The sequence below is a fragment of the Theobroma umbraticum genome, unplaced genomic scaffold (genome assembly GCF_002168275.2).
Source record: "Theobroma umbraticum cultivar Fairchild unplaced genomic scaffold, ASM216827v3 scaffold_146.0, whole genome shotgun sequence".
Taxonomy (NCBI): domain Eukaryota; kingdom Viridiplantae; phylum Streptophyta; class Magnoliopsida; order Malvales; family Malvaceae; genus Theobroma; species Theobroma umbraticum.
In genome coordinates, this window is record NW_018397265.1 from 4,350,924 (window position 1) to 4,361,879 (window position 10,956).

Below are 10,956 nucleotides of genomic sequence, written 5' to 3' on the forward strand. Positions count from 1 at the left end.
GATATTTTTATTTAAAATAAAAATATATTTAATATAAAATAAAAATATAAAAATTTAATTAAATATAATAAAAAATAAAAAATTATTGTAAATAGTATTATGTAAAAGTAATTGTTAAATTTGGAGTTAATTCAAAAAGGATACATGCGATTTCCCGCGAATGAGATTCCAAGGCAGAAGGGATGAGGATGATGATGTACGCTCAGCTCCATCGGTAATTCCGTGAGCCTTTTAGATCAGCAAAACATCAACGGTATCACCGGTTTCAGTTTGATCAGAGAGAACAAGTAGGTCCCCCACTCACCACCGAGAGTCTTCACTTGCTTTCCAGATTCGATTCTGTAATAGAAAGGGGGGAGAAAAAAAAAATAGAGGCATAATAATTTGTATTTGAATTTTTGAAGGCTATGGTGATGGATGCGTCACAGTTAGCAGAGCTAAAGCTATTCGTTGATCAGTGCAAATCAAACCCTTCAATTCTCCACAACCCATCTCTTTCCTTCTTCAAATCCTACCTCCAAAGGTAATCTTTTTCTTAGCTTTTTTTTTTTGTTAAAGCTTTTCTGATTCTTTAATGGGGAGTCGATATGTGTTTTCATTTCTGGTTTTTGCAGTCTGGGAGCTCGAATTCCATCCGGCCCACAAACGGTGAGATTCGATTTATTTACAAAAGCTTCAATTTTTGATTCCTTTTTGCTGTTTGTTTTCTTTATCTAAGAATTGCGAGATTTGTTTTAGTTGGTGGAGCTTGGCGGTGAACTGGGTTTGTTTCTTTTCAATCAAGCTAGTGTTTTAAGTAAATTTCTTGTCTGATTGCTCCACGTCTTGGAGACGGAGTGTTTCTCTATTTCATTATGGTCTTGCTATTTCTATGATTTTAAGAGAAGATATTGGAAAATTATATGCCAAACAAGGCTGAGATTTTCTAGAGGGATGGTGGTGGAAAGTAAGTATATTTGGTTCATTAGCTTCATCTTTTATTGCAATTTGCAGGATAAAAGTGGTGTTAACATGGCAGAGCCCGGGCAACACTCTGATTCCAAAAACCCCAATTTTTCATATGAAGAAGATGATGATATTGTTGAGTCTGATGTTGAGTTAGATAACACCGGTGTGGTGGAACCTGACAATGATCCTCCACAAAAGGTGCGTGAGCCTAGGAAATATATGATTTCATTTATGTTTGATGTATTCTTCGGTTTGGTAGACCTGTGATAGCCTTTTACACTAAACTAGTAAATGTTGCATCTTTTAATTCAGATGGGAGACCCTTCAGTTGAAGTTACAGAGGATATGCAGGATGCTGCGCAAAGTGAAAAATTAAAAGCTAATGATGCAATATCTGAAGGCATGGTGTCATTGCTTGTAATGACTAGCCTTTTGAATTGACGTTTTGTTGATAATTTCTTTCTGAATTCTCCGTTTTTCTCCCCCTCAGGTAAGCTGGATGAAGCGATTAATTATCTAACAGAAGCTATCATGTTAAATCCCACTTACGCAATATTATACGCAACTAGAGGTAATTTTATTTACAGCATAAATTATCCTTAACTTACTTTTTTCTGTTTTTTTTTTCCTCACTACTGGATTATTCTCTTGAAAGTCTGAAATACTTGTTTTCAGGTAGTGTTTTCATTAAATTGAACAAACCAAATGCAGCAATTCTTGATGCTGATGCAGCTTTAGAGGTATCAGATTAAGGAGTCTCTAGATTTTTATTATATTTTTGTTCAGCATGATGGTGATGACCTGGAGTTCTTTACTTTTTATGTTAGATCAATCCTGACTCAGCAAAAGGATATAAAGTTCGAGGGATGGCAAGGGCCATGCTAGGCCGATGGGAAGAAGCAGCTAGTGATCTGCATGTAGCATCAAAGCTAGATTATGATGAGGAGATTGGTTCAGTACTCAAAAAAGTAATTTTTATGCCCTTTGACTAATATTCCTCTGCAAATGCCTTTTTGTTTTTTGTTTTTTTTACTGTAATGCACTTAATTTGCAGGTGGAACCTAACGCACACAAAATTGAAGAGCATCGCAGGAAATATGACCGCTTGAGGAAAGAAAGGGAATTAAAAAGGACTGAACGTCAGAGGCAACAGCCGAAAGCTGAAGCACAAGTAAGTGGAATTAATTAATATGATTATCTAATTATAAGGCACAAAGATTTTTCACTCTTTGCTTTGTGCATCAGCTTTGCCGTAGGTTCATTATGATTAAGGATTAAGTGCAATAAACATCTTATGAAAATAAAGTTTAGGATGCACCTACCACTTCAGCCTAGCGCTTTTCCAAATTTCTGCTATATTTTCTTGATCTAGGAAGATTACTATATAAAAGCAATTAGATATCTGTTCAAGAAGTCGGGTGTTCTAGTGCATTTAGACATGCCCAGCACAAGCTGATTCATTGATCAAGGGCATGGTGCATTTTGGTATTGTTAGATACGATTATGAGAGGAGCTTGTAATTGATCTTTTTTTGTGTCATTTTGTATGTGGTGGGTTGGGGCCAAGCGAATCAAATAACTCAACTGTTTTATTATCGGCACATACTCTCATCCATTGCTAACTTCTGTCTTATGTAAGAGTCATAGCCTTTATTCTGAAACTTATAACTTAATCTTTGAATTTGTGCAGGATCAGGAAGCATTTTCTGCTTTTAAAGATGGTATGGATGTTGTTATCTTCTGTCATTCATTTTTCTTGTGGTATATGATCTATATAGGACTTTGCCTTTACTGTAGCATTCTTTACAGAGAATGTTATCTTTAACGAACTGAGACTAACTAAGCATCTTTGAGAAGGCTACTCTTGTGTCTAGAAGAGGCTATTATGTTTCTGTTAGGAATCCCAAGTGAAGGGCCTTAGATTTCATTACTATAATCTTTATAGAAAAAGCTTATACTGTGAAGTTTTGTCTTTGCTTTAGTTACCTCTGGTTAACCATAATCATCACTCTGATGATTGAACTGAGTATGTTTAATAACTCATCAATAGATTGGTTAGATAGTTCTTTTCCTCTTTAGAAGTGGCTAAGAGTATATGTTTTTCATCAACGAAGAAGATGCCCTTTGTAATGAATTGGACATTAAGGCGTCAGGTTAATTGAATTTTGGTGTCCAGGGTTATTTTGATAATCTTCTGTTTTCTAGCAAGCATTAACTTAATGATCATTGGGTTTCATTTTGTGTTTGGTTGAGTTTTTAGGGTTTAAAAAAATCCTTGGTTGATATCAGTTGAGTTTTGTTCATATGCCCAGTGGTTTCAAGAATCCTACTGGAGAAGTAAAAGGTAATATTTGCCTACTTCACTCCTTCTTTTGCCAGACTTGTTAGAGTTGAATTTTTTAGAGGACTTGAAACTAGACAGAGTTCTGTGGAAATTTATGATTGCTGATTGACAATGGCATCTCTTCTTTTTTCAGTTTTACCTCTTGACTTCTACAGTGCATCGGGTTACTGTTCACAGCAGAAGAAGAGAACCTGTAGACTTGTTCTCTTCTAATTCAGCTGCTGCCAAAAAATTCCACCAACTTTTTCTGGACATTTTCACATTTTCAGCCCTCTTTGAAGATTCAATGTTAGTTGAATCATACCGTAACCCTTTCTAATCATAGGCTTATATCCTAAAGTCTTTAATTCCCTTGCCTAGCCCACCATAAACCCTATGCAGGCAGACTTCGCCATATCTGTTCTAAATCATTTAGCTTACTTGGTTAAACTTGTTTTGAATAACATTTAACCGAAACTACTGTTTTTTCTGATGGATTATGATGGTTTCGCAATGGCAAGGATTATAAGCTCTTTTATCTGCAAAAAGAATGAGGTGAAGAAGAGAGAAACCTAGATTAGAGGATCAAAAAATCTTTGGGTACTGTAACGTATGAAAAACCTTCTTTGAGTTTAAAGTAACGTAGATGTTAAGCACAAAAGTAAAACACGGAAGTTTTTAGGGACTTATTGTTAAGGATCTGGCTGCCATTGGGGGAATTAATGTGATATTATAGAATGTGCAGTAGGTGTGTCCCATCCAGGGCAAGTGCTTGTCAACGTAGGACGTGAATCTCCTTTTATGAAGACGGTAAGCAGTAAGCACTAAGCAGGTTTCTTGTGGGCAACCAATAGGGCCAAAACTTGAGCTTCCCAGTGGAACATCTAGGGTAGTTTTTGTGCACATATTTAGATTGCTGTTTGACACTCTACTCTTTGTTTTTTTTTTTTTTTTTCTGTTCATTATTAATTAAGTCAATTCTAGACAAATATGGCTATATTTAATTCTTTAAACATTAGAATTTAGTATGAATGCCACTAGCTTGTATATTCAGCCTTGGGATAGCTTTCGAAGGATTGTTTTAAAGTTTCCTTATCAAAAAAGTAAGTTAGCACAACTCTTTGCAAAGTCATGAGCCCCACTTCGTTTGCCTTAATAGGTGGTGTATAAAAGAATAAAAGAAAAACCAACAACAGTCTGCAAAGCATCTGTAAATTTATAATTTTTAAGAGTCAAAGGAGTGTAATACCTTGCTTAATGAATTGCATCTTTATAAACATCGTAAAATGAATTTTTTCAACTTTGCCATATTGTTGCGTACAGTGATCTAACTACAGGGGTGATCTTATTACTACTGTAATGTGATCGCTAGTGATTTAAGATCACACCATGTTTGGTTTAATTTTACTTGATAGTCATTAATAACTGAGGTTTAGAGATCACCATGTTTGATATCATATAAAACAGACATCATTTTGTATGAAACAGCAATGTAACTATGTTCCAAAAGTTAATAAATAAATCATTTTAATATTTTGTTAGTGGAAGAATTTGTGAAATACTAATATTCTATTTGTCAAATAAGTTATAATTGATCAAATCAGTAAACAAATATGAAAATATATTTATCTTTGATAAGGTAAAATATATTTCTATTTGATAAACTAACTCTTAACTTTTTAAATTAAATGAAAAACCTTTGAACAGGAAAATAAAATTTTAATTTCTCAAAATAATAATGATTTGCTACCAAAACAAAGATTATACACATAACCAAAGAAAAAAATTGTGGGGAGAAATATTTAGTACCCTTTAAGTTAGCTACTAAAATATTTTTGGAAGAGTAATAAGTTACCGTGTAAAGATTAATTTATTTTTTAAAGGAAGTTCTTTTATTCATACATTAAAAGGGTAAAATTGTTGGTGACCAAAAAAAAAGGGTAAAATTGTTCATAATTGATTTTACAGATCACTACACCTCGATGAAAAATGTTTCTCACTCCTTAAGATGAGAATTAGATCATCCCTCAAGACAATGATCAAATCACCACGACATAGGATCATCAAATTCCTACTAAACACAATGAACTAATTATTGAATTTAAATCAGCATGGAGTTTTTGACATGATCATCCCAAACCACACCACCTATATGAAACTAGGGACAATGATCTTTGAATGTCCGTTTCAATAAAAGTTTTAGTTCTCAGAATGACAAGATCAATCCTTGGGGACAATTTGAGTAGAGTGCAGACTGGAATTAGCAAGAAATCCTCTCAAAATACTTCTTGTGAAAATAAATGAAGACTTTTTCTTCTAGTTCTCGTTGCCATGGTTTTATTTTTCTTTTAAATTGGTAGAATGACATCCATGTTGATCTTTCAATAGTTGCTTTCATATAATTCTTGACTTTTAGGTCATAATAATTTATGGGACAGTTATTAGGATCATTCTTTTCATGCTTATGTGAATTATGTTAGTGGTAGTTCTAGGACAAGTATCCATGTATGTTACCTCAATATGCTTTTTGAAATTAACAGGGCAGGTTATTGGCATTCACTCCACTGGTGAGCTGGAAACTAGGTTGAATGCTGCTACAAGAGCATCTCGCCTGGTCATATTGTACTTCACTGCAGCATGGTGTGGTCCCTGTCGCTTCATTTCTCCACTTTATACAAGTTTAGCTGCAAAATATGCGAAAGTAGTGTTCTTAAAAGTTGATATAGATGAGGCAAGTGATGTGGCTGGCTGCTGGAAGATTAGCAGTGTTCCTACCTTTGTCTTTGTAAGAAATGGAAAGGAAGTCGACAAGGTTGTAGGGGCTGACAAAACTGCACTCGAAAGGAAAATTGCCCAATATGCAGGCTGATGTTTAGCCTATCAATTGAGGTAGATTCCAGCCAATTCTACTCACTTTTTACAAGCATGTTTGAACATGTCAACAGTGTTAAGACATGAGCAATATCTTAGGAAATCTGTACCATATATCTTAATAAAAATGACCTGCTGGAGCTAAGCGTTTTTTACCCAAATTTGATAATATAATACTACTGTAACTCTAATGGATCATTTGTATCAGAAATTTCATGAAAAAAGGATAATTACCGATCATAGTATCATTGTAGAAGAAGAGCTGTGGTAAGGTTTATCGTAGCAAGTAAAATAGCGTAAGATCAACTCCGACCTTGATTGGATTGTGTCCTTAAGAGCGTGTTTGAGAGTTAGAAGTAAGCTAAGATATCTTGATCTATGATTAATGCTAGGAACTACATGTTTATAGTGTCTCTTGATGCCAGCATCGATCCTGTCATTGGGGGAAATGCTAGTATTATATTCTAGTTTTATGACATTTTCCCTCCCCAACTTGCTTTTTGAACTGGGTGCCCATGCCTAGCCTGGTTGGTTCTTGGGCAATCTAATCCAGGCTTTGTTTATTTATTGATGCAAAACAGGATCGGTGTGGAAACTCCAGCTTCAGGTTGGTATACTTGTATGTGAATTAGTCTTGAGTGAAGGCACACAATTAAGAAACGGCAACGTAGCAAAGCTATTGACCCCGATACTTAATAATTTCCTAAAACCGAGGAGGATGTTAAAGTCCCAGTCCCAGTCCCAGTCCCAGCATGATAATAATATGCCATAGAAATTAACAAATAGTATTTTGATTAATAATTATTAATCAATTATTAGTTAAAAAAGATTATTTGACATAAAATAAAAGTATAAGGATTTAATTGAATTTAAGAAAAAAATAAGAATTTATTTTAATTTTTTTAAATAGTTTACGGGCTTTTTTAGATAGATTATATGTTCAATTTGAAACCAAAACTTTTGAGTTTTTTTTTTTCAATTTATAATCCATCATTTCAATTGTAACAATTAAGGGTCAAACGTTTTTGGTTCTTTACAATTAAGGATTAAGATGAAAGGTGTCTAGTGCATGTTAGACACGCTCATGATATGAACATTGATTTGGAAGGATAAGATATAGACGAGCAGTGTTGTTGAAAAGTTTTTTTTATCAAGTCAAAACTGTTCAAATTATGAGGTAATGTGTAACAATTTTTTCATCATGGTATGTAATAATTAAATTTTTAAACATAACATGTAACAAATAAATTTTTATAACAAATAAATTTTTAACATGTGTAACAACTACATTTTTTCTTACGTGTGATACACGCTGCATTAACTTGTCAACTTAACTCTTAATTACGAGGAATCAAAAATATTTTACCTTTAATTATTACAATTGAAACGTTTGGTTCTTAATTAAAAAAATGCTCAAAGGTTTAGCTCCAATTTGAACAGTTAACCTTTTATATATTACACTTACAAATTACAATCAAATAATTTTAAATAAACATGAATCAAATAAAATGAAGTTAAAGACAAAACTTTTATATGTATATATGGGGAGATTTGAATGTAAATTTGATAGGGTTTCATATATTTTTGCTTGTCAGGAGCTTATATGAGGTTGACCAATTCTCACAATTTGGTCAATGGATTGTCTGATGCTGCCACAACCTGCGGTTCATTTATTTTTTATTTTCTTAAATTTTATGACTCCAAATAAATGGGAGGAAAATATGTGGTTTTGCTAGTGCTTTTAACAGTGTGTTCATGCATTAGCAACGAAGAGAGAATTTAAGTGACAAACGTGGAAATCCTAGAGATACAATCCAAGAGTTGGATCATTTTCTCTCATTCTTGGAATAAAATCTGAGAATCAGGTAGAAGAAGAGCCTGTAGAGGACTCCCCAAGCTAGCAAGATAAGAATGTCGTACCAAAGGTTCTCCAATTTAATGCCCATTGAGGATAGAACATCTTCTCCAATCATTATGCAGTTTTTAAGACCCGGGTTGCTTTTATGCAGATCACTGAGCTTTAACTCCCCTAGAGGGCCTGGTGAAAGATCCGATGGGTTCCCCGAATAGCAGATATCCTTGTCTTTGAACTCATTCACTAACAATGCCTCGAATGGATATTTGATTGCTGAAATGTAGTGGAGCCACCTCCAAGCACTGGGTATCTTACTTCCTTTGAGGAAAAAGCCACAAGTCAGGAAGAAAAGTGCTGTTGTGGCAATTACAACAGCATAACCTGTGATATAACTGGGGACAAGTGCACTGACAAGCATCACATAACCATTGGTTGTTATCAGAGAGGCATAAAGGATCAGCCAGAAGTTTAAGAGGCTGCTTTTCAGGTCAAGCCAATATTTGGTGATTGCAGCAAATGTGAAACCTTGAATAGCAAAAAATGGGAGATAGACTATTAGGGAGGAGACGACATAAGATGAAGCACGGTAGGCATTGTGGGAGGTCTCCCGAATGAAGATGAATCTTTCTTGAATGAACGTTGGGACAGCATCGTTAGAGGAGAAGAACACTAAGCAAATTGCAAAGATGTAGAAATTGAGAAGCCGGTTCACTGTTTGGAAATCATAGTGACTCAAGTTCCTGAAGAGTGAGGATAGAATGATTGCCATGACTGTCAACACTATCTCACGTGAAAGGAAGAGTTCTGGAGTTCGAACCACATTAAGAGCTGTGCGCCATGACAGAACTGCAATCTCTCGGAGCCATGGATTTGCAAACTTGGGTCCATGCTCTGGTTCATCTAGCACTTCTTCATCCATATCGAACTCTTCATAAGAAGAAGCGTACGGGTCTAGAGATGGGCTTAAAACTACCGGGGCTTTGTGGCGAGAAGGTGGTTGTTGAGGCGTTGGATATCGGCCTGAAACATAACTTCTTGCTCCAGAACTTGGCGTTTTAGCAGGTGTTTGTCCCGGAGTTCTAGCTGGAGTCCACGATGGTGTACGACGAGCAGTTCCAGTGACACCACGGTAGACCCACATCGAGAAATCTTTGTAGAAATGAGATGCCAATCGTGGATTATAGACACCACTCTGCATACTCATTGGTGTCTGGGACCTCTGGGCAGCTCTTCGTTGCAGAGAGTAGTCAAATTCATCCTCATCTTCTTCATCATCATCAGCGTAATCAAATTGGCCAGACTCTGATCGAGATGTTCCATGGCCAATAGAGAAAGCATGGCTATGAAGGCTAATAGCGTGCCTGGATCCAGGCGTTTTCATGTAGGGAGTCCTTGGTGTTTTTGGATCTGGAGTCCTGGCAGCTTGATCAGGTTTGATACCATCACGTTGGTACAGCACAATAGGGTCAAGTCCCACGGTTGATTCATCGTACTCCTTGATAACATCTAGAAGATATTCCACACTGTTCTCACCATCAGGAACTGGCCTGCCGAATCCAGAAAGGTGAGCAGGGAGAGAGCCTAGGCTTCCTATATATACAAGTCTACCCCTGTGACATTTTGATATATATAGCTTAATCAGTTGTAAAGATCAACTTCAATTAATCTTGAGGCATGGCATCTGATAGACTGGGTGCTCGAACGTTTTAGATGAAATATGACCATGCGTTCTAAACATTTTTGTGTGTTCTTGACCAAGACTTTGTATGATAAGGAGTTACTTTGTACCTTGCTAGAACGGTTATGCGGTCTAAGAGCAATTGAATTCTGTAGGAAGGTTGGTGGATGGTCAGGAGGACGATGCTGCCTCCTCGAGCGATTTCCTTCACCTTTTCCACCACGCTGTAAGCACTTGTGGAGTCAAGACCTGATGTTGGTTCATCGAGGAACAGTAGAGATGGCTTATGAATAATATCGATGCCAATAGACACCCTCCGCCGCTCTCCTCCGGACACCCCTCTCCTTCCTTCATCACCGATGTACGTATGCGCTGCGCTCTGCATGTGTTAGAAAGTGTTTTAGTATTTGTGTTTGTAATCAAATAAAGGCATGCAGAAGATACTTTTGTCTTACCTCTAGGCCTAGCTGATCAAGCAGCTCAGTCACTCGCTTTTTCTTCTCCTCCCTGGAAATGGAGGGAGGGAGCCTCACTTCTGCTGCAAACATAAAGGTTTCGTGAACCGTCAACATGGGAAACAGCTGGTCATCTTGCAACACATATGATGAAATCATCTTCATGTAGCTTGCAGTCACCTGAACAAGTAATACAGTACTGAGAAAAGAGATGAGTATAAATTTGATTAAGATGATAAACATAGACTGACCGGCTTTCCATCGATTCTAACAGAACCTTCAAGACTTCCTTGTGCAATCCGACCTGCCAAGCCATCAAGAAACGTGGATTTTCCAGCACCACTAGGCCCCATGATGGCCATGATCTCGCCCCTCATAGCCTGCCCCGATATATCATTGAGAAGATAGGCCTCTTTCTTGATCCATACTCCATCTTTCTTTTGTTTCTTCATGACACTGTAAGAGAGGTTACTGAACTCAAGGCCGTGGCCTGGAATCGCCTTCTGGACCGGCACAGGTGGCACCCTGTTGTTCTTGCCGACAGCTGCTACTGATTTGTCTATGTCTAAAAGACTCTCAAGGGTTCTATTCACGTTATTCCGGCCTGGCTTCCCCATTGAATCAACGGTTAGCAAGCACTTATTTTGGCCTTGGCCTAAGTTACCGAGTTAAGGGTGCCTGAGGCTTTAAGAGCTGGTGATGAGAGTAAGACTAAGACTGTAGACAAAAGGGTGAGGGTTACAAGTGAGCCGGAGATGTGTAACGAAGATTGTAGACAAAAGGAAAAACAACGACGAAATAGACGGTAACACTAATGCAAACTTGAG

The 10,956-nt window shown here is 36.7% G+C and overlaps 2 protein-coding genes across 2 annotated transcripts; one reads left to right on the top strand and one right to left on the bottom strand.

Moving 5' to 3' along the window:
- Window positions 1-146: 146 nt before the first annotated feature.
- On the top strand, window positions 147-6,397 carry TDX (tetraticopeptide domain-containing thioredoxin). The gene is made up of 11 exons (XM_089784554.1): window positions 147-287; window positions 405-523; window positions 615-648; window positions 994-1,146; window positions 1,261-1,353; window positions 1,444-1,519; window positions 1,624-1,688; window positions 1,776-1,916; window positions 2,003-2,119; window positions 2,638-2,668; window positions 5,811-6,397. Exons 2-11 carry the CDS (start codon window positions 408-410, stop codon window positions 6,137-6,139), a joined length of 1,155 nt encoding a protein of 384 aa, XP_089640680.1. The 5' UTR covers window positions 147-287; window positions 405-407; the 3' UTR covers window positions 6,140-6,397.
- Window positions 6,398-7,967: 1,570 nt separating this feature from the next.
- LOC110422428 (ABC transporter G family member STR-like) lies at window positions 7,968-10,746 on the bottom strand. The gene is made up of 4 exons (XM_021436321.1): window positions 10,381-10,746; window positions 10,130-10,309; window positions 9,785-10,053; window positions 7,968-9,606 (listed from the first exon to the last, which is right to left on the bottom strand). Exons 1-4 carry the CDS (start codon window positions 10,744-10,746, stop codon window positions 7,968-7,970), a joined length of 2,454 nt encoding a protein of 817 aa, XP_021291996.1.
- Window positions 10,747-10,956: the final 210 nt, after the last annotated feature.